Source organism: Thunnus albacares, chromosome 2 (genome assembly GCF_914725855.1).
Source record: "Thunnus albacares chromosome 2, fThuAlb1.1, whole genome shotgun sequence".
NCBI classification, from domain to species: domain Eukaryota; kingdom Metazoa; phylum Chordata; class Actinopteri; order Scombriformes; family Scombridae; genus Thunnus; species Thunnus albacares.
In genome coordinates, this window is record NC_058107.1 from 32,577,733 (window position 1) to 32,602,509 (window position 24,777).

At 37.9% G+C, this 24,777-nt stretch overlaps 2 protein-coding genes across 2 annotated transcripts in view; one reads left to right on the forward strand and one right to left on the reverse strand.

The window, feature by feature from the left end:
* Positions 1–2,087: 2,087 nt before the first annotated feature.
* On the reverse strand, positions 2,088–4,889 carry LOC122966866 (UDP-glucuronosyltransferase 2A2-like). Its single transcript, XM_044331239.1, has one exon. It carries the CDS (start codon positions 4,862–4,864, stop codon positions 3,281–3,283), a length of 1,584 nt encoding a protein of 527 aa, XP_044187174.1. The 5' UTR covers positions 4,865–4,889; the 3' UTR covers positions 2,088–3,280.
* A 10,321-nt stretch (positions 4,890–15,210) lies between these two features.
* Positions 15,211–24,777, forward strand: part of LOC122966921 (phospholipid-transporting ATPase ID-like) — a 50,816-nt gene continuing 41,249 nt past the window's right edge. Inside the window, exon 1 of the mRNA XM_044331275.1 lies at positions 15,211–15,328. The gene's annotated coding sequence lies outside the window, so the exon portion shown is untranslated. The remainder of the gene's footprint in view (positions 15,329–24,777) is intronic.

A 24,777-nucleotide genomic window follows, 5' to 3' on the forward strand; every position in this document is an offset into this window, starting at 1 on the left:
CTACTCCTCAGTCATTCACCAGAACCTGTTAGTGTCCTCCTTGAGCTCCTCTTGCAATCCAGCTTTCACTCCGGCAACGACAGAAGCTATAGTTCTTCTGTTCTGCTGATATTTGTCCGTTGCTAGTTCTATTCCTCTGTACAGTACAGCCGAGACAAAGCCCTGCCTCTTGTAAATCAGTCTTCTGACTGACTTTGGTATCCTCAAGTTCCTCCCAAACTCACCAAAAGCTGTTTACCTTGTTCCCTGCTGAAACCATCATTAAAGCATGGCCTTAACTAGCTGTGAAAACCCTGATCATCTATTGCTCTGTTCCTCCTTCCTGTTAGTACAGTGAAGGCTCCCCTGAGCAATGTTGATATTTTGCACTAACTACCTTAACGGCCACTGCCAGAGCCAAAACTGAGACTGAGTCCTCCACTTCTGCCTATTCCAAAGAAGGCATGTTGTCATTCAGTTTTTCTTTTACACCAACTAAGCCCTGCCTCCCACTCAGTCATTTGACAGATGACCTGATCCTGAGTGTAGCCTCCCCAAGCTCCTCCAACACCGCACCTTTTGTTTTTGCAATTACAGAAGCTGCAGTCCTTCCAACCTACTATCACCATAGAAAAACCTCCTCTATGGTTTATATCAAGTAGGCAATTCCTGAAAATGTTTTTAAGCAAAAAAAAAACAATAAAAATCCAAAAATAGGCATAAATATTCCTGTTGCCTTGCCACTTTGTACTACCTCTGAGCTCTCCAGCTCTGCCTTTTTCACTGATTGCATCTTAATTATTCAAATGTTCCTTCCACTGCTTAATTATATCTGCAGAAATGTTAATTTTGCACTGACTACCTCCAAAACTCCAACTGAGTCCTCCAGCTTTGCCTATTCAAAAGAAGCTGCAGTCTTTCTGGTCTGCTCATACAGTGCCTGTCTGTTAGTAGTTCTCCTCTTCTGCTGAAAACATGTTCAACAAAGCCCTGCCTCTTGCTCTCATGTATTCTAACTAGCTGTAGCCTACTTGAACTCCTCCTAAACCCAGCAAAGGCTGCACTCTGTCTATCCTGCTGAAACCATGTAGCAAAGCTCTAGTTTATATCAAGCAGGCCGTTTCTGAAAACTATGAGTTAAACAAACAAATAATATTTAAGAAGTAGTCCTGTGTCTCCACTGCTCCACTGCTGTTCATCAGTCTTTTGATTGACTGTGGCATCCTTAAGCTCCGCTCCATCTCTAAAAACCTGTTGTCCCTGTTTCCTGCTGAAACCATAACCAAAGCATGGCCTTAACTAACTGTGAAAAACCCAGATGATCTATTGCTCTTTTCCTCCATGCTGTCAGTACATTGAAGCCTCGTCTCAGAAATGTTAATGTTTTGCTGTGACCACCTTAATGCCCACTGCCAGAGCCAAAATTTCACGTTAGCCCTCGAGCTTAAGTTTTGTTATGTTGATATGTGGTATATTAAATCAAGCTTACCTCGTAGGCAAAGATTTTTAGTTACACTATTTAGAACTAGTATCTGAATGTCAGTTACATTATTTTCTTACCTAATACGATGGCTGAAGATTGTCCATTTTTCATGAAACGGCTTCACAAGACAGTTTTCTGATATTCAACACATTGGAAGTGAAAAATGTTTTTCTTTAAGTGAGCTAACTTTGTCTCAAAAGTTTGTAAAATCAGGTGTTCGAAAGCCATTATCAAGTTTACAGGTGACACTGCAGTGAAAGTCCTCATCAGCAACAAATACAAGATGGCCTGCAGAGAGCAGCAACCTGACCCAAAACACCCAGAAGACAATGAATGCTGCAGACACAACCCCGTCTTCATCGGGTTTCTGGGTGTCTAAATCTCAGAAGACCTCTCCCGGACATGCAACTCCTCCAAGAAGGCACGACAGGAGCTCTACCTGCTGAGAAGAGTGAAAAACACCCACCTGTCTCTGAGTATCCTGGTCAACCTCTATCACAGCACTGCACCAGAGCAACTTGCCTCATGATGTTTATGACTGTAATGATGCCTGATAATGATGATGATAAAAAATAAATCACAACAGAAATAATGTTATTGTTTCATTGTATTGATTCACATTTATTAGTGTACATTTTATTCATATTTTATCATGTAAGTTAAGAAGCTGTTAATATTGTTTGTCTTCCCATAACTTCAATCAATCAAACTGCTTATAAAAGTTAAATAGGGGGACTTAAAGTAAAATTTTACCCTTGTCATAGCAGGAAAAGCACATTATTAACATCCAATTCATGTGTCCAAGGAAGACATACTGATGACATACGTACAAGTAGGAGTAACAATTGTAGTAGTGGTAATAATAAAATATTAGATAATTAAAATATTTAAAACATTTTAATACATGATATTACAGTAGACATATTAAAAATACTTGTCCTTTAAAACTTCTCTGTTTGCAGGTTATAGGCAGACATCAGAATATGACATTATCTGCTACAGCAACAGTCACATTGATGCAACCACTGTAAACTTCAATGTGTGGGATAAAAGAAAGATAACATGAGATGACCTTGTCACAGCTGAAAAAAATGCCTTCACACAACTTCATAAGTATCTTTTCAAAGACTAAAATTGCTAAATATAATATTATAAAATACTACACTTCCTGCACACTTTGTGTAAAATATTTGAGTCTAAGTGGTTATATTGAGGAACAATGTTCCTAGGTTAATTGTGACTGTTAGTAGTGCAGCAAAAGCTGCCATAAAGGGTAAAACCTCTGGAGTAGCTAAAATCCTTTTTTACAGTTTATGTTGAGAGACTTTCAGAGATTCTGTGTCTCTGAGCTGCAACCATAGTTTCTGTTCAAGCTGCCTGCATAAATTCAGGGAATTAGCTACAAAGAAATAATGTCCCATTTGTAAAAGAAAATCCTAAAAGAATTATCCAAGAGTGGACTTTGCACTGCAGTTAGCTGACTCCTTTGCTGGGAGACAGAACTTTGTATCATCTGAGACAGAAAAAAGACAGAATAAACTAGTAGTGGTGTCTAGTAAACATCAAGAAGAGCCTAAATTGTTCTGCAAATTGTTCTTCTTGTGAACGCCACAAGATGGAGACAAATTACACGTTTTGTTCACAGTCATTTTGAACACTGGATATTTTATTTCCAGTTTGTCACTTTTTTCAATGCATATTATTGTTAAAACTCAGTTGTCCAAGACACAGATTAGTACTGAGTTTAATACATCTTCATCATCTTTCTCCCTGTGTTGCAGAAAACCTCCACTCAACTGAGAGGATAGTGTATCTATATTATTTGGGGTTTTTTTTCTTCCTACCAAACACTTTACACCACAAACATTTCACTATTAAAATGCAAATCAGGGACATCAGCGTGACTGACACTAGCAACAGTGTGATTACATCGATGGAGTGGTACTGAATCCAAGACATCTTGTAGGAGTCAGTCTTTAAGTGAGCTGCTCCCTTGTGTCTCATGACAAACTCGATCCAGAACATGGCTCGGTCCAGAGGTTTCAGGGGCTGGTCTCTGTGCAGCCTGGAGAGCTCCTGCATGTTCTCCCTGTAGGACGGCTGGTGAAGCACCTCCTTCACCGCCTCCAGGAAGTTGTCTTTGTGTAACGTGTTGATGTCCAGCACTTTGGCAACGCCCCTCGCTCTCATCCTGAACAGGTTATCATCCTGGTCAAACATCAGAGGAATGCCGACGATGGGAACTCCGTGGTAGATGGCCTCTTGAAGTCCATTGGTGCCTCCATGAGCCACAAACACTCTGGTCTTTGGATGTCCTAAGAGGTCATTTTGGGGCAGCCAGTCCAGCAGCAGGGTGTTGTTTCCCAGGGTGGACGGTCTCTTCCCGGTATGCCTCCAGATGACCTTCTGAGGCAACTGTGCAAAAGCAGCAGCCACATGTTCTGCTATATCCTCAGGGAGATTCCCCACCAAGGTCCCCAAGCTCATAATAATGACACCGTGCTCTGCAGAGCTCTGGACAAAGTCCTCCAGATCTTGAGAAAGCGCTTTGGAGGGTTTACACTGAAACCCGCCCATGTAGACAACATTGGGCATGGTGGGACGAGGGAACTCAAAGGTGAAGTCAGTTCTCATCAGCCAAACATCTGCTGCCTGAACAAGCTCATCATAGTGGACGTCAGGACCGAAGTGACGGTGGACAAATGGTGTGTAGTGAGAGTCTTCTATTATCACCCGGACATGAAGTACCATTAATGAGAAGAAAACATTTTTCACCCTTTGCCAAAAACTCATCCTATCAGTCAGTTCACTGCCTGGTATGGGAACGTATGAGAGCGGTGAGGGAGCAACTGTGTGATGTCCGTCTTCCATGACTGTCCATCGTACATTGAAGACCAGAGGCAGACCCAACCGATGAGCCAGAAGAACCCCTCCGCCAAGGAAGGGGTCAGTCAGAACAACATCGTACTTGGCCTCTTGGAAGAACTGCATCAATTTAGCATCCTCAAAAATCTTCTGCAATTTATCAACCACGGCTTTGTGAACACGATCCATCATCACCATAAATTCCTCTCCAGCTTTGATGAAAGCTGAAGTTGAACTATGGACCTCACGCCGGAGTTGCAGCATTCTTGCTGTAAAATTATTCATGTTGTTCACATCAAATCCAGGAGCAACATCGAGGGTGATTGACTGGTAGTGATGGGACTCTGCTTTGATATACCAGCTGTTTTCAGGCCGGATCACTGTGATGTTGTGACCTCTGGAGTGGAGCTCTTGGATGAGGACTTTCATGTTGACCCAGTGGCTTCCATCCACAGGGAAAACAAGGACTTTCCCTCCATCAGCACTAAGAAGAGAGCAGAACAGTGCAGCCAGTGTCACCAGTCTCAACTGGATCATCTCTGAAGTGAAGCTGGAACCATAAAAACAAGGAAGAGGTGCAACTTTAACAGGATGACTTTAAATATAATACTGTGATCAGGAAGGTTTTAATGTTAATTGTAGATTTGCTAATATCAACAGTTTGAAGTTCATTGTTAAAATAGTTAAACAGAAGATATGAAGAAACAGAGATTTAGAGACGGTTGAATCTTCTGTCTCTTTAACTTTCTATTCTTAAATCTTCCACCAGAGAGCAGAGTGTCAGTAAGACTCCCAGTTTCATGCTGTTGTTTTAAATAACAGAATAAAGTCAGTCACATCAGATGAATTGAGCTGGTTGCAGGTTGCACAGTTTCTCCATATTTGTTAATTTCTGATTCACCTTTATGATATTTATAAACATCATGACATATGTCAACATATTTTTCAGTGACTTTTTTTCTGTGATAATAATAAATGACAGTGAATGTCTTTTCTTGAACATTTGATCACATTTTGAAATTCTTGGATGCCTCAACAATTACTTTATTGTTTCAATCACACCAACAGATTTTCATTTAAAGGAACTATAAACTCAGACACAATAAATGTTTAAGAGATGAGAACAACTCTTGTACCTTTTGACATAAAATTACATTTTACTGGACTGAACATCTGTCATATCTGACATGTTTGCTCCAGTACTTTGATATGAAATGACTCTGCTCCTACATGCACACGTTCCTCACAACTCTTCTATTTCTTCTGCAGAGAGATAAATAAGTCAAACATCAGTTTGTGCTTCTGTACATTTTGGGATACCTGCAGTCTGAAAGGCTGAAGGTTTAACACTTATCAACAAGCTCAGTTTGCACCTTGTTGTGAATATGTGATGCAACCTGAGTGACAACGTCTTGATTCAATGACAATAATTCATGTTTTACTTACAGTGGAAAGGTGTTGTACAGCAGATTAACAGTCTGTTTGTCTCAGAGTCGGCAGCAGATCTACACTTCTCACTGTCGTGTGACTGAAAAGTCTTACGCTGAATGTTGTGTAATATCCTAATCAAAGGTCATCATTAAGAAGTGACTTTCTCTCTGAACAGACTCATAAAACAGATCACTGTCACTGCAGTTTTTACATATCAGAGCATTTATTGAAACAAATGACCAAACAGGGAAATGTTAGTGAGAGTTTGAAGAACATTTCCTGATGGTTATAAGAGACACAACAAAACCAGAGAGCTCAAAGACTGTAATGTTGACACCTCTTGTTTCTCTGTTATAGACTGTATTTCTCCAATTAACCTTCCTGAATTAACGATTTCTTCATCCAAAGCATCAGCCTGTCTCTTAGACCCCATCCCAACTAGGCTTCTTAAGGAAGTCTTACCCTTAGTTAGCACTTTTTTTATTAAATATGATCAATATGTCTTTAATAACAGGCTATGTACCACAGATGATCTCCTAACTGCATCGGACAATGGACTTTTCTCTGTTCTTGTCATGTTAGATCTTAGTGCCACATTTGACAAAATTGATCATCACATCCTATTACAGAAACTGGAACATTTAATTGGCATTACAGGAACTGCATTAAGCTGGTTTAAGTCCTATTTATCAGATTGACTTCAGTTAATAATGAATCCTCTATGCACACAAATGTTAGAATTCGTTAGGAGTTCCACAAGGTTCTGTACTTGGACCAATACTATTCACCTTGTATGTGCTTCCTTTGGGCAATATTATTTTGAAACACTCCATAAATTTTCATTGCTATGCAGATGATACCCAATTATATTTATCAATGAAGCCAGATGAAACCAATCAGTTAACTAAACTCTAAGCATGCCTTAAGGACATATAGACCTGAAAGACCTGCAATTTTCTGCTGCTAAACGCAGACAAAACTGAAGTTATTGTTCTTGGCCCTAAACACCTCAGAAACACATTATCTAATGATATAGCTACTCTAGATGGCATTACCCTGGCCTCTAGCACCACCGTACGGAATCTGGGAGTAATTTTTGATCAGGATATGTCTTTTAACTCCCATATAAAACAAATCTCAAGGACTGCTTTTTCACTTATGTAATATTGCAAAAATCAGGCACATCCTTTCTCAAAAAGATGCAGAAAAATAGTCTACAAAACTACATGTCAGCATTTCCTGCTGTTAATAATTTACCCTGTAACAGTTGTAAATAAAAGAGTAAGTAGATTTTGACATAATAGATCAGAGCTGAGACGCCATTACAGGGTTTGAGATCTCTGCTGAAAACACTCATTTGAAGGATTTTAAGTGATCAAGTGAAGGAACAGTAACTTGGTGAGTCTGACTATTGAAAGATGATTTTTGACACCAAAGCAAATGGCTGAGGAATTTGCTTTTGTTGAACGTTTCCTGACTTGCCATGTGTGTTAACCACAGATTTTGTTCAATCTGTCTGCAAACATTCTGGGAACAAGCTAAAAACAAAAACTCTCCCATTTGTAAAAGAAAATCCTAAAAGGATCATCCAGAAGTTGGCTTTGCACTGAAGGAACTATTGGACTTGTTTGCTGGGAGACAGAAAGCTGAATCATCTGAGACAGAAAAAGGAAAAAATAAGGTGAAGATGGTGTGTAGCAAACATCAAGAAGAGCCTAAATTGTTCTGTGAGGATGAACAGAGAGCTGTGTTTCCTGTCTGTGAGTTTTCTCTCCACCAGAGTCATAAGGTGGTTCCTGTAGAACAAGCACTCAGTGACTTGAAGGGCCAGCTGAAATCTGACTTAAAGTCTCTACAGGACAAGAGGAACAAATACAAACAAGTGGATTAATTATCCTGGTTATCAGCATCTTGTTTTTAGTCAAACAACATTGTATAGTAATATATATCCACTGTACCGAATGCTTTGAATGTTTTTGTTTTGTGACAGTTACAGTTGTCAGTTTTAGATTTTTATGTTCTCGGGTCTTTGAATTCAATTCAATTCAGTTTATATAGTGCCACATAGTTTTTATTCCACATGTATGTCAATCAGAAAAGGAGATACAGGTTGTTTCACTTTCTTTACAAACATCTATCAAATAGTCATGTGTCTTTACAAAAGGTAAAATCTTAAACAATTATACAACCAGTTTTTGCAAAACATGATATTTTTATTTTATTGATGGTTAAATCTCAAATTCTTCATTTCAAAACAACAAATTTCTTAATGAAACTGTTTCAACTTCAGTTTTCAGAACACAGTCTCATAATCTTTGTGTCACCTCTTCAACATTTATGTACAGTTCAAACTTATTTAGTTAATATCTTGGAGAAAATTGTACTTATACAATTGCAATCTTTCTTAGACTCACATTGCATTCTTGAGGTGTTCCAGTCGGATTTTAAAGCCTTTCACAGCACTGAACCTGCTCTTTTAAAAGTTTTTAACAATCTTTTAATAGCTACTCACTCTGGGGACTCTGCCATTCTTATCCTGTTAGGTCTCACAGCTGCATTTGATACAGTAGATCACAGTATCCTGATCTCTCACCTGGAGCACTGTGTTGGTATTAAAGGTACTGCTCTGGAGTGGTTCAGGTCGTATTTACCTGACAGAAGTTTTTCTGTCAGTCTAGGTGACTCTGTATCCTCCTCAGTGCCTCTCCCTTGTGGAGTCCCTCAGGGTTCTATTCTCGGCCCAATCCTATTTTCACTCTACTTGCTCCCCCTCGGGTCCATTTTAAGAAAATATGGCATCTCATTCCACTGCTATGCAGATGACACACACATTTATTTTCCTTTGAAACTGAAAGACACAAACAATTTAGAACCACTGTTGGACTGTCTTAAAGATATCAAAAATTGGATGGCCTTAAATTTTAAAACTTTTAAGTTTTAATCAGAACAAAACTGAAGTCCTGATTTTTGGACCCAGTGGTGCTTGCGATGCCCCTCATATGAACTTGTGCTCCCTGGAACCATATCTGGAACCCTTATCCTTCTTATCATTTAATGACTTTAACAGGGTCATACATGCTTTTATCTCATCCTGGCTTGACTACTGTAATGCCCTTTACATTGGTGTTAGCTAGGCTTCCCTCTCTTGCTTACAGCTGGTCCAGAATGCTGCAGCTTTCACACAGGAACACACAAGCGAGAACACACTTCCCCTGTACTGGCTTCCCTCCACTAGCTCCTAGTACATTTTAGGATTGATTTTAAGATTTTATTGTTTGCCTATAAATCATTGAATGGACTAGCTCCAACCTACCTCTCTGACCTCTTACAACCATACATCCCATCAAAGTCACTCAGGTCTGCTGACCAGCCGCTTTTCGTTGTGCCACGATCAAGGTTGAAGCACAGGGGTGATCGTGCCTTTGCTGTTATAGCCCCCAAACTCTGGAACAAGTTGCCTCTGCATATTAGACTGGCTCCCACACTGCCTGTTTTTCAAATCCTGTCTTAAAACTATTTTTATTCCTTGGCTTCTAACTCGGTACATTAAAACCAAGAAATGTCTCTTTGTCTGTTCAACCAGTCTATGCATCTTAGTTGTGTTTTTCATGGCCTTTGTTATCATCATTGTACAGCACTTTGGTCAACTGTTGTTTTTTAAATGTGCTTTATGAATAAATTTGATTTGAATATTTCCTTTTGTAAAGTCACATGACAAATTAACTGATTGTATATAAAGAAACCTGAAACAACCTCATACCACCCTGATGAAAGCTAAATAGACAAAACATGTGAGTAATAAAGCATGACATATTAGAGAATAGTTGTGCAACCTGTTTATTTTAATGGAGTCGTGTTAATTCTCACACTGGTCTGTACCTCACTGTGTGTGTCAGATATTGAAACAGTCAGAAAAGGAGGGAAAATTTTATTAAACAAATCCTCAGATGATAAAACTGAATGTATATGTGTTTACCCTCCACTACTTCAAGACATGAACATAAACTCTAAATGAGGCTGTTCAATTTAAAAGAATCATTTCTAACAGTTTCCTCCAGAAATATATCTGTTTTCAGTTAAGGTTAAGTTTCTTAATTTAAGGTGTCAACAAGGATTGTGATTTAAGTGTTGTGTAAAGGTTATTTGTATGTCGGCGTTCATCATTTTAACTTGAAAGATTAAAGTGAAAAACTTGAAGTTGTCTATTTTTTAATTCAGTCTGGTTCAGCAGTAAGTAGCAGCAGTTCACTCAACATGAGAAGACTTTGTTCTGTGACATGATATCAAAGGTAACCCACTTTATAATCCTGATGGTTCGTTATCACTTTATTATTCCATTATTTTTGTTTAATGAGTAACATTTGAGCTGTGCAATAAACGGCAGCAACAAGCTGTAAAAGATAGAAAAGGTCAAATGAAGGCTAAATAAAACAGTTTCACCCTGTACCTACATGCCATGTGAAAGCTGAAGTGTTCACTCCTCACTGGAGGACTAAAGTTTCAGGTCTGTAAAATTTATAAGAGCTGTAATGTTTTTATTTTTATTATTAAGGGAGATTATTTCTCATATATGATGACACTAAAAACGTTTCTATATGAGACAAGTATCTGTACTTTGCTGAGTTCTGAGTAAAATATTTTACTCTGCAGGACATGCTGGCACCACCATCTGCTGGTGACAGAACTACATAGCAGTGTTCCCCTCTATAAATAGGAGCTGAAAGCAGATTTTGACATTGTTGACCAAAGCTGAGACATCATTGCTGTAAATACTGAATGTTATCTTGTCAGGTCATCTATTACGCCAACAGTGGCCACCATCAATTATACACACAAAGCAAACGTTTCCATATATGCAATATCAATATAAAGCTCTTTTTGGTAGATTTCTTATATATCAAAAGATATACAGATAGGTGACAAATTAAAGGAAAAACCGGTACAGGTCTGAATGCTTGACCCCTATAATTAGGGGATCTGGTGGCTCTGTTATGCTGTGGGGGGCATTTTGCTGGCATGGTTTGGGTCCACTTGTCCCCTTAGAGGGAAGGGTCACTGCAAATCAATACAAAGGTGATCACATTTATCCTATGATGAAACATTTCTATCCTGATGGGAGTGGTCCCCCATCCAGAGGGCACAAGGGGTCACTGAATGGTTTAATGAGTATGAAAATGATATGAATCACATGCTACGACCTTCACAGTCACCAAGAATGGTGTTCCTCAGCTTTGGCTTTGATTCTACAAGTCTCTAACTTTGAACTCTACTGGAGGGATGAACACCATTTTTTCAAAAGATATTCCCTCATTTGGTGTTTTGATGATGGTGGTGAAGAGCGCCATCTTACACGTGAAACACCAAAATCTCCCATAGGTGTTCAATTGGGTTGAGATCTGGTGACTGAAGGCCATAGCATATGATTCACATCATTTTCATACTCATCAAACCATTCAGTGACCCCTCGAGCCCTGTGAATTGGGGCATTGTCATCTTGGAAGAGGCCACTCCCATCAGGATAGAAATGTTTCATCAATAGGATAAAGGTGATCACTCAGAACAACTTTGTATTGATTTGCAGTGACCCTTCCCTCTAAGGGGACAAGTGGACCCAAACCATGCCAGCAGAATGCCCCCCACAGCATAACAGAGCCACCAGATCCCCTCACTGTAGGGGTCAAGCATTCACACCTGTACCAGTTTTTCCTTTAATTTGTCACCCGTTTGTATGTTCCTGATATGAACAATATGATGGAGTTTGTTATGGGTCTTTTTATAAACAGAGGAGTCAAATGGGTTTCTGTCTGATCAAAATGGAAACCGTGATGAAGATGCACCTCAGACATTCTTCCTGCACATTTTTTGAATAAAGTGCTTGAGTCAAAGTGATCATAATCAAGAACAATGTTCCTGGGTTAATTGTGACAGTACAACAAAAGCTGCCATGAAGGATAAAATTTGACACAATGAAAATAAAATAATTAAAAAATAGTGATTCAATCTCATCTATAAGTGAGACAGAGAACACAAATTTGAGTTACTTTGAGTAAAATAACAGAAGTGACAATTCTGAGTTGTAATCATGTAAAACAAAAAAGGTAAAATACTATGTAACTCTAAACCCAACCCAAAATCATCGTTTATTGACTTGAAATTTTGTGTTTTCTCAACTTCACAGCTTTTAAATTATAACAATGCATTATATTTTATCATTTTATGATTATTTTGTATGGAAAATCTTAATCTTTAAAGTAGCTTGTAGCTGTAGCTGAAACAATTAATGTAGTGGGAGTAGAAATCTAAAGTACCATGAAATAGAAATACTTTAGTGTAAATACTTTCCACCCCTGATGAAGAAAATGGAGAGTCAGACCCAGAGGAAGATGATAAATGAATCCTCTGATGCAGCGACTTGAGCCCAAACTGAGGCCGTTGCTCCAAAATCAGTAAATTGTTTTCTTGCCTCCAGGAACAATTTTCCTTCAACTGCTTTCAACCTGTGAAAGTAACATCCCTTCATTTGACTGTGACAAGCTACAATTTTAGCAACCGTTTTCAAACTTGACAGCATTCACAAGACGTTCAGGTTGCGTAGTCCACCATAAGTTTCTGTATTCAGTTTTTTTATCACTTCGCTGAAAATGAATCTGTGTATTTTGCTCACACAAACAGATCAATATCTAAAACACAGACTCGTTTTCTGCTCACCTGCTTGGTAAAAGTCAAATGTGGTGACTGTTTTGTTATACTGTAACCCTGTATTTTGCAGTAAGTATACCAACAGGGAAGTGTTATAAAGCAAATTTTTTTGAACACTAAATATTATGATTAGTAAAATAAGACCACTTTGGAGCTCAGCAGTGAAAATGGAAGAGTCAAAAAGAAACATCTAAAAAATCCAAGGGCACTCAAGAAGATGTCTGAAGAGGAAAAAGCAAGAAAATAATCAACACTAAACAATATTTTAAAAAAGATGTGTGTTTTTATCCTTTTTCGTGACACCCTGTGGCCACGTCATAATTTGAGGAATGATAGTTGCAGCGAGACTGAAACCAAAAGGGCCTGAAGTGATGTGACTGTTTTGACTTGTGTCTGTTTGAGTTGAGGATGTATGAGAAGATGAGCTACACTTGTAGTGAGCAATAAATGTGACACATATGGTTCTCTGGGAAACAAACCATGACTCATGACTGTCTGTTTGCCATTTTACTACTGACAATAATTATCAGATGGTTTTTTTGTGTGTGCTCTTTGTATTTTGTGTACTTCTTCGGAGCAACAGATGAAATCAGCTCTAAAACCATGCTGGTTAGGAAAGATTTCAAATGCTTTTTCCAAAGGTTTTCATGGAGGGAAAAAATTATTGAAACATCAAATGAGACTCTTGGCAGTAAGTAAAACTATATTTATATATCACGTTCAAAACCAGGTTTACAAAGAGCTTCACAGTTACACATAGGATAGACATTATGAAATATGACTAAAAAGCAATATTTCATAATGTCATAAACTGTGTGACATTATTTTCTTCCTCAAAGCTCAGTAGCTCCACTTTAACTAACATAATCAGTCACATTTTGGCAAAAGCTCATACAACATGCTGAAGATACAGATGGACAGATGAAAGGTAGTTAATGCTGCAGGTGTGCTTTTAGAAGTTTCCATGGATACTTGTTTTAATACTTTTTTTTTCTGTTGTGAAAACCACTGAAATCTATTATAACAGACACAAACTCAAACTGAGTTTTTCATGTTTGTGAAGAAGGAAACCATACACTTCATTCAGCCACTGCAGTCGGTGAGTGTTTGATCCCAGTTTAAATTAAATCAGTTTACCCGTACTCATATAAATGAGGCGGACTAAACATCAGAGGCACCTCTTAGTATAACATATACAACTAAATGTATTCATTTATTTAACTTTAATGGAGCTAGGAGGTCTCATGAGCCAAAATGGCACTGACACATCGTCACTGACAAACAAGATTTAAACTGTGACATAAAAACACACAATTAATGTACAACAATCACATGTGATAATGATTCAGGACCTGTAAGGCATTAAGGGGGAGTTTGGATATTTAAAACAGTCACATTCTTCATGAAACATGTTGTGAATGTGACATTTCAATGCATCATATGAAGGCTGTGTTTCCAAATTAGGTTCATATTGTCAACTATTCCAAATTCGGGGTGTGCATGTAGTACTTCCTGAGTTCAGAACAGACTTTGGGGACACTTAAGATTATACAGACAGGAAAGTCTTATGTAGAAAAGCTAATGTATTAGATTACATTAGCTGTAGCTATGGCCTCAACTGCAGGTGTTCCTACAACTGAGATTTGTAGACTTTGTGCAGTTTGAACCGCAGCAGTTTCCTCTGGGTCTCCAGGAAATCGATACTTCAGTTAGAGAGCAGATTGAGATGCTGCAGAGTCCTACAAGGAAACAGAAAAGAAAACAAAACAGAAATCTATGAGAACATAACAGGAGGGAAATGTCAGCAGTGCAAAAAAAGGAACTTGAAAATGACAAGAAAAGGGCAATTAAGGAATGGTTATGGTAAATAAAGTTTGTGTGATAGAAGTTAACATGTTTAATAAAGTAGGTTCAAGTCCCCCGATTTAGCATTTATTAGCAGTATCCAAACATTGAATAAAAGGTTTATAACACACTATAATTTAGTTATACGCTAATCTAAGTGCATTTAAAGTGCTTTTTAATGTACAGTGTTGGTCAACATTTATAACTTCTCCTATGGAAACATAGTTTATATTATGAAATCTTTGTTTTACTATGTTGTCCCACAAAATATTTGGTCTTTTTTATTAAATGTGATGCATTTTTATCAATGAAACGTGTGTATACTGTGTATAAAGTGGTTAAAATGTACTTTACCTCCATCATCTATAACATGATTATGATTCTTATACACAGTAATGCATCAGTAATGATTACAGAATACTGTAATGACACTGAAAGGGGAAGTTCGGCTGCATGATTGGTAGTTTTTGCTGACAATACGTCTCTACTTTTACTGAAGATTTTGAATGGACTTCTACTTTTAATGGTAATAGTAAAGCCATTTTACCTTGTGGTATTGTTGTAACTTAAGTACATGATCTAAATACTTCTTCCACCGCTGGCTCCTGTTTAACAGGATAAGTTTGTGCGGTTGTTTCTTAAATATCTTCACTAACTAGAGGTCATAGTCGAGTTCTTGATTATCGCTGAGAAACACGTGGCCTGACTGTTATCAATGCTGAAAGGCTCCCGCTTATGTCTGTTTCCGTGTTTACATGCGAAGTTGAATTTTAACTAAACCGAGGTTTGTAAAACCGGAGCGCCAGCGGAGGGGAGTGGAGTGGAGAGAGAATTGAGGGAGGAGTGGAGAAAATAGAGGAAATAGAGGAGGGGAGGGGAGGTGAGGAGAGGAGGGTGGTGGGAAGCCAGGAGGAAAACATTAGCCCTCGTTACTTCACGCAGTTGGGAGATTTTCTTTTACTATTCCCGGGACCGCTACCGACGCGCTGCTCAGCCGGGACGCACCGCAAGAAGTCAGGACGCACGGTAAGACGCACGGCCACTCACTGTACACACTGACCACTGAGGGGTGAAGGTGAGGCGGGGAAGGGGTTGGCAGGGTGAGGGGCACGACTGAGATGTAGTTTGGGGAGAAAGGGAAGAGATGGGGGAGAAAGAGAAGAGCAGACGAACAGGAAGTTGTAATGAACGGGCGAGCGATGTCTCTCCACTCTCTTTTTCCTCGTCTCTGCTGTTCTCCGGGGAGTCGTCAACTAGGAAAGTAACGGAAAGTATGAAAGACTGTGTGAATGGAGGAGAGGAGAGGAGAGGAGAGGAGAGTTGGAAAGGGAAATACTCGGCTGCACTTTCTTCTGCTCTCTCCTGAACGGAATTACATTGTACAGTTGGCTTCTTCCACTACAACAGAGGGTTACTTGTGTTTTTGTGCTGGTTTAACAGAGTTGATAAGCGCGGAAACTTTTTAACTTTTAAAAACTTTTTGTTTTTAACCTGCACTCTAGACCAGTGGTTCTCAAACTTTTTCACGTCAAGGACCCCTAAACTGACAAAAATTAGACCACGGACCCCCATTTCATAAGATACTTGCTTTTACATGTTTTATTACGGAAAGTGTATGAAACCCATGACCAAAATAGTCATATATTCTGTCATTCTGTTACTTATGGATTGAATTATAGTGAAAATAAATTATTTACAGATTTGCTGGGGACCCCTTGGAAACCTCTCAAGGACTCCTGGGGGTCCCCGGACCCCTCTCTGACAACCACTGCTCTATAAGTGGAAAGAGTTTTTTTTTTGTTTTGTTTTGTTTTATCACAGTATGTTTTGTTGTTTTTGTTGTGGTGCGAGATCACTGCAGGGTTGTTGAGCTCAATTGTTAAAACGTGATTTATTTTATTTCATGTATTCGAGCTTAGAAGTAGTCAGTACTGTTTTTAGTGTGTTATTTATGAAGATGACGGCAGCTTTACGGAGGAAGTGAAGATAAAGATGATGTTCAAATGTTAACTTTGCGGTTTTGCACTGATGAGTAATGTGAATAAGTAAAGTAAACGTCATTACGGGAAGGGACTGAGGTACTTATTCATATCCTGCATTTGTGTTGCTGATAAGTTTCTGTTCAGGAAGTAGTCTGATGATACTCAAGATGACACTTAAATTAGACATTTCCTCTAAATCACAGAGGCATGGCAAAAAAGTCTGGAGCCCCTTTTTAAAATTAAAAATATATTTGTAATTAATTTTCTTGTGTTCTTAAAGGTGGAGTGCAGAACTTTTGTCTCCCCCTTCTGGCAGTCAGAGTAATTACAAAAACACTGTCGACACCTGCTTACATCATAGGCTCCACCGTAGCTTACTTTGTCTACAGCTGCAACTGTAAAACGGTGGATAAATTGTTTTGAACATCACACAACTCCCACGAAATGACTCGTTTCACCATCAGAATTTGATCCATTCGGTTTGATAACATTTGGAAAGTTTAGAAGAGCCACACGATTAAATTATTTTATCCCCATTCAAGTTAGCAGAGAGCTAACCGAAAGTTAGCTGCTTGGCCATTCTCTGCCCATAGAGCATGCTCAGTATGCATTAATCTGGCCAGTATGGGAATGTCTAATCTGACACCAGATTTAAAACTGTATACTGTGAAATACAGAGAGATTTACTTGGTGGTGATAGGCTTAATAAGCATTGTGTGAATTTGTTTGTCAAGGGCTTGAAAGAAACAAATGTTCATTTATATGTAAAAGTTCTGACCTGCAGGTTTAAAATAATAACTATTTTTGTCTGCTAGTGGCTGCTTAAACATGTTAGCACAGCTTTTGCGTTCATTCATTTTGTTGTTTTACTTTTTCTGACAACAGCCAGACAGATGTGTATATATATATAACATACCATTAGGGCTGCAACTAACAATCGTTTTCTGTTGATGATTTTCTTAATAAATTGATTAGTTGTTTGGTCCATAAAATATCAGAAAATGGTGAAAAATGTCAAACACTGTTTGCCACAGCCCAAGATGGCGTCCTAATATGTCTTGTCTTGTTAAGACAAACAGTCCAAATCCCAAATATATTCAGTTTACTGTCATAGAAGACTAAAGAAACCAGAAAATATTCACATTTGAGAAGCTGGAACCAGAGAATTTGGAAATTTTCTTCTCAAAAAATGACTAGAAACAATGAATCGCTTATGAAACTGACTCCAGTGGACGTCATGCAACAAAGGGTACATTCTGTCTATTGAGTCTAGGTCTTGTTTTTCATATATCCTCTCTATTGTTGTTGTTATCTAATGTTCCTATGTGTATTCATACCATTTGCTCTTAATAATAAAATAATATATATATAAACATATATATATATATATTGCCTATATTGATTTCTATAAATCACTTTTTACTCCGTTGATGCATGGTGTCCACTACAGTGGACACATTTCAAAATTCAATATATTAAGTTACTGACATGATTTTTCACTTGTTTAAGAGTAAAAATAAACAATAAAAAATATTTTACTCTGTGATTGAATAATTCATGCATGAAAGGGTTAAAGACAATGATGGATAAAAAAAAAACAACATAAAAATATTTGGGGGAACATTGCTTGAAAAAAAATACTGTATTTATTAAAGCTGCGCTAATCCGAATGTTTCATGCAAAACAGTGGAGAAAATGGCCATGTGTAATGTGAAGGTGTGAAGGTAGTTACTCATAGTGACTCTGCAGTTCTCCTCAGCTCTGTGAAGCTTTTTGATGTCTTACAGCTCATTGTTTTGGTTTTACACTGTTGTTTCTAGACACAGAAGGAAGCTATTTTCAGCAAAAAAGTTCTTAGAAACCCACTGAACACTACCTACCCAACACTGATGAGCAAACAGACATAGTTAGAGAGTCTAGCAGGTGAACATAATGGAGCATTTAGCAGCCGATTAGCCAGATGTTGCAAAAGAGTTGGGTGAGACTTACACCTACCTCAAAAAAGAGTGAATACTGGACTTGGAATTGTGTTTACAGCTTGTTGTCCTGCCTGAAGTGAAAATGCATTAAAGATGTGAATTAGAAACTTGAACCTCAGCTTCATCAAAACTGAACACCAAGAGCGACATGAGTTCTGAAAGGGTGACGTCAGCTGATTCTCTGAATTTGATCTCACTCAATAACTTCCCCGAAATGAATTTAAATGTTGGTCAGACTTTTCAAAGTTTGTGTCACAGCTTGAAGGTTGCTCTTAGATATTTATATAACGTAGGGTCTGCCAGAGTCTTTATGGTGCATGGAGGAGATTATTTACCTTAGAAGGTCAATCAAAATGTCAGGGTTTTATCAGGTAAGATGAGAGGAGGAGTGGCTTTGTGGCCTGAGAGGTCAGGTGAATAATTCAGAGCTTGATTGTCTAGGCCTTTTCATGCAGCACTTGGGGCTCTTGCCCAAAACGTCGTTATTGTTTTGTGCCCTTGTGTCATAACTGATCTCACATTCCCATTCTTGCTTTGTTAAGGCCTGTCATCACAGGGGAAAGGTTTTAACAGGTCAATGCCAAATGCATCAATGCAATAGGCCTGCACCTGCATATGCATCTCTATTCAAACAGGCACCAGAGTCACAAATCAGTTCAGTTTTTAACTTTCTTGAAGGCAAAGTTGACTTTGCCTTGGAGTCATTCAGTATTTATTTAGAAATTGAATCTATCAACATGAATCAAAGAGCAATGAGAGAGTTTGTGAGAGATCAGTCACCCTGTGATCACAAGTTCAAACAGTAAACTTCCTCATTCACTTACAGAACTACAGTCAGAACTGCTTAAGAAATCACTAATCTGTAACCCCCACTAACCTTGACAAAAAAACACGGTGGGTGTGTTTATTGTGTGTTCATATGACCTATGTGGAAGTTAGATTGAAGCTGATTGTGTGGTCATATCGGTGAGGAAAACTGATATGTCGAAGACACAACACTGAAGAAACAATAATCTACTGCACTACAGCTGCATGACTGATTTTTCTTCCTTTCAATGAGAAACTGTTAAAAAATTTAATTAAATTTGGGTTTTCAGGTGGTGAAATTTAGAGGTAATTTCTGGGTTTTGTGTTACATTGTCCAATATGAATCTGAATACAGACTACATGCAGGAATGTGGTTGCCATGTACTGTATAAAGTGTTTGCGTATGTCTCTTATAGTCAAGGTTCTTAGCTGAGGCTCTGAATTAGTGGAAAAGCCAACAAACCAAAACAGATATGGTCTTTGTGGTTCAGTAGTACAAAAATAAAGTAGAACAGTAAGAGAACAGAAGAGACCATCACCCAGGAAGCCAAAACCAAATGCTGCCTTGGCTCAACACCCTCCAGTTATGAAATATTCACTGTTTAAAACATAAACCCAAACCTACTCCAACTGTTTGCACAAAACAAATGATCATTAGTAAAAGTTAGTAAACCCTCAAGTTGTTATTTGTTACACTTCTTATTTAATTATCTAAATTGTCTATGGTTTGGGGATATAAAAAAAAATATATATATAAATTTTGCTTTAATTTGTTAGGGTTCCTTATTCATCCTCATCTGCCCTGCATCAGTTTTGCAGATGATGACTTCCTATTGTGCTCCAATATGGTCAAATTAGAAAGCGTGAGCTAACTTTCTGGGTATAAACTGGTGTTTTTTTAATGTTATGCATTTAGTCATGTGTATGTCCCTGTGTGTATCTGCCTGCAGCTAATCTCTTATCATGGTTGCGGTGATTCACAGTTTTTGAAAACCTTTTTTATAACACCATTGGCTGCTCTTGCAATCTTGCATTTCCGGCAAACAGCCAGGCTAAAAACCAGCCTAACCTCAACTGTTGCAGGCCACATTTTGGCCTTTGTCATGACTCAAAAAACTGGCATCCATAGAAAAGTTTGGTCTCATCTTGAACCGGAGGATCTGCAGATTAATTTCATATGCGATACGTTATGATCCACTAAAGTTGTGTCACGCTACGAGATGAATGAATCCCAGTGTTTGGTACTCTACAGTTTTTAATACAAAAATGTACTTTGTTTGACCTCTAGCCCAACACCTGACCAGTATCTGTTTTGGATTTGCAGAAGCAAATATAGCTCACATTTTTGTGCAAGAGAGCAGAACATCATCCGTCTATGTTTTATCTTCTCCTGTTCCTTCTAAACACTGAGTGTGTAACAGTGCTCATAGATCATATCAATATTTTTTCATGTTTTAGCCATTTAATATACTGTATTTAATTTAAAATGTTAAACTTCCAGCCCCAATTTATGTACACACCATGTTGATAGTCGTCCATTGGGCAACTATGGATCGTCAAAGCAAAAACTTGACAGTTCTAGTTGCAACTTTGTATCTCGTCTTTGTCTTTCTGCTGTGTTTTTGTATTAGGATTACCAACTATATGTAATCATTATACGCTGGTTCAGCTTTAAGTTTATTTAAGTCATGAGGTATTGTCATGTAACATCAACTTATGTACTGAACTTCAGAAAACAAAGTCATTAAACTTAAGATATAAGTTAAATCAACTGTGTATATACAGTCCACCATCGCAGAACACCTGCACCTCAGAGTAAGGGTATGAGTTTCAGTTGAGCTGTGGTTGACAGGTGAAATCCAGAGCTCTCATAGTGAAAGTTTAACTCATTCGTATTCTTTGTCTATGACCTAGATACAACTGTTTTATTACTGTAATAAGACCTTTAGGTTTCTCTGAATGTTTAACTTTCCAAAGAATTGTTAATGATTTGTTTATTCACAGTTCACTGTGCAACCACAGTGTATGAGTTTTGAAAGACAAAGACAAAGAAACTTAATTGTTCAGTAGCTACTATTGATCAAATGATTCCTGCAGATAAACTGAAGGTAAAAACTATTACTTATTGACCCTTAAAATTCATAAAAGCTGTAATTATTGCAAAGAAACACTGATCGTGCTTTTAGGCATTGTAGACAAATGAAAAACTGCAGTGCATAAACCTAACTGAGTTAGACTGGTTTTGCTATATAACTGTGTAGCATTTATCAACAGCACTACATTTAAATGATAGTTATTCCTAAAGAGGCAATTATCTTGTTGTCTATATTATTTCTCTTGTGCTGGCCTCTTCTTTTAAACTATTTTTTAAAACTCTGCCACATTAACAGGGCTCCACCTCTTCAGTCACATGTAAAACCATTCAAATCATAACACTGCAATTGCCAATACTGTTGCCTTTCATTTCATTTCTGATTTATTCTCACTATTAACAATCAAAAACATGAAAACGTTTCCGAGTCTAACGTGAGGTCGTTTGCTCAAGTAAACTTTGCCCCATCCCTTCCTTCTACCACATGTGATTATCATCATCTAATTAACCACAATAGAGTCTAAAGAATTACTCAAATAATTAAATAGTTAACAATTCATAATTTAAAACAAATATTTACATTACTGTGATAATTCAGCAAATTGTGAAAACATAATTTGCAACTTATATGGCTCTAATATCTCTACTTATAGTTGGTCAACAGATCAGCCTCTAAGATCATCCACATACTGTCGTAAATCTTTGCAGCAGCCGCACGTCCTTTCAAAGTGTTCTTGAACAAAAAGTCTTTAAACAAAGCTTCCTTAATGTACTTCAGACTGAATATGAAACCAGTTTTGTAGCAGTTTTTGCCACACACGGCCATTAGATACTAACATTTGCAGTGACTGTGTGTGTGGTCTATGACCCTGTTCATACCTGGTATTAACATTCGTCTTGCGTGATCCAATCAGAAGTGGACAGCTCTAAGTACGTCAGCTCACACCTGGCATCAGAATGTGTCTCCACATTCGTCTCGAGTGACCACTTGTGATCTGATCTCACTTCACTTCATATGCAAATAAACACGTACATCATTTCTGTTTGCAAAGACCAAATGCGGTACGTAGGAGAGCAAAACTCAGGAGAGACTCAGCAGCCAGACATTTCTCTGTTCTCTGTTTAAAAGCAGCTGAGATTGACACTAAAATGAGAATAGCTGGTGGACCTTAAAGGTCAGTCCACCTTAAGTGAGCCTGGTCAGGTTAGGCTAACCCATTGTCGCTAACTTCAGGGCCAACCCCCTCCACTTTAATCAGCAGGTGGCAAGCAAGACATGGGAGCTTGGCTTGACTAGGAGTTGTTGTATCTCTTTACTGACAAATAGTCTAAACTGTACACACACACTGCACAGCTACGTTCACAGCTCCAGTCGCCAGCACCCTTGTTGTTTCGCACTTTAATATGATGCCTTTAGTGCACATTGAGTACGCAGAGGATGTCAGTTGAGTAGGCGGTCTGCCACTGTAGCCCAGGACACATTTGCATACACACTGCTAAACACAGCTAAAAGAATGTGGCAATATGAGGCCCAGACCACTTACTAATGTGGTCTGAGCAACCGGATCTCAATGCATCCTCAATGTGTCTCGGGTGCATTCACACCAGTTCTTAAAGCTATCCTCTTCTGATCGGATCACCCAAGACATATTGTTATTCCAAGTGTGAACAGGGCTCATGAAGTCTAGTTTTGCTCATGATTTACCTAAAGACCCCTTTCCTTTCTCCGCGTTTCCAGTAGTTTCAGTACTGATACCTAAACTAAACCCTTTTTTATATCTCACATTATGTACAATAAACATGTTTTCCTACAAAACCCTTTTCATGTTTGATGAAAAAACCAAACATTTTTTCTCAGATGCATCTCTGTTTAATATTGTCCGAACATAAAGCAGTTGTAAAAGAGTTTTACTTAAACAGGATGATCAAAACTATGATTAAATGTATGAAATAATATCTGATCAAAATAAGCAACATCAAATCTTACCTAGCATTCTTTGCCACCTTTCGATGTTTTCAATACTCCAAGTTTTGAATGTATTTTGACATTCAAAAAGTCATCCAAGTAGAAACATTTTCAACTCACATAGACAGGTCTTCACTTCAGTTCTTGCTACCTTTCTTTTTTTCACTTTGTATTGTATTGAATCGCACCACCTTATGTTTCCTATATATGCTCAGTGTAAGTTGGTCACTCTGTTTTCTCTGTATGGAGTCCTCACTTGTTGCTCTTCAGATTTTGATTTGTAACTAGTTTTAGGTGCAGAACTGATCACATGACACCAAAGTTTCATTTGGGAAAACATCAAATCTATAAGGAATTAATCAGTAAGGAAGGAACACTAAATGAATCTGTTAGATGTTTTTTTATTATTATTATTTATCATTATTTTGTACACATACAGTATATACATATAGCAATGGACAACAATAAAAACAGAGCATCACTGGCATAAAAACAACAACAACGAAAAAAACCAAAGACAATGCAGAAGGTACATGACCAGTATATTTGTTCATTGAGCTGAGAGGCAGTAACATTGCATGAAGACAGAAATACAAACAACTTAGGGAAGAAACAATTAGTCTGTTAATCCATCAGGCAAAAAAAAATTCAATTGGCCTTTGATTAATTAAACAACTGACCTAGTAACCTTTCAAGCCAAAATGCCTGGTTCCAACCTTCCATATGGTTTGATCTGCAGCTTTTCCTTCACTTATGTGATAGATTAAATAAGTATCTTTTTGTCCTTTAATCAAGAAAATAATCAGCTGAAAGATCAACAGTGAAAGCAACCATTGCTTGCAGCCCTCATACAGTATGCACACATACACCCACACATACACAGGTTTGAAATACAAAAAGAAAAACATACTAGTGGGTCAATATTGCTTCAGAGATGTACAAATTTGAATGTGCAAATGATCTTTAGATAGTATCATCTATTATATGTGTGTTTGCCTAGCTGAATTAAAGTTGCATGTTTAGTTGTTAAGTTGACTCACAGCCCTCTTTTGATGGTAAACGAGTCCTGTTTTCCCACAGTAGGTGCTGTTAAGGGCAATTAGTGAGAACATGCTATCAATGCTCCTTTCCTGCTTTTGTTGAGTTACCGCAAACATATACTGTGCAGTAATAACATTGCTGAGGCGGACATGCTGAAACAACACAAACACCCAATTTTAAGTATTCAACAATCAACTATGCTGCTAAATGATCAACTTTAGATGGTGAAAGCTTTGATCCAGTTTGAATTTTTAGGCTGAGTTTTGATATTGTGCTACTGTGCAATGTTTTTTCTGTGCTTTCAATCATACAGTGGTAGAAGCTGTGTTGGCCAGTGATCTGAAGCATTCAGGAACAATACAGGATGTGCTGTGTAATTCACTTCTTGCAGGCGTGACACAATATTTTTTTTGGAAAAAAAAGAGATTAATTAGATTAAAAGATTAATTTTTTGATCTATAAAACATAATGTCACAATTTTTTGGAGCTCAAGATGATGTCATCAAGTGTCTTGTTTTGTCTAAAACCCGAAGATGTTCAACTTGATGTATTGTAAGACAAGGAAAAGTAGTCACTTCTCTAATTTGAGAAGCTGGAAACATCAAATG

Bases quoted from the DNA above. Each gene is read 5' to 3' on its own strand.
- LOC122966866 (XM_044331239.1), bottom strand. From the start codon at position 4,864: ATGATCCAGTTGAGACTGGTGACACTGGCTGCACTGTTCTGCTCTCTT.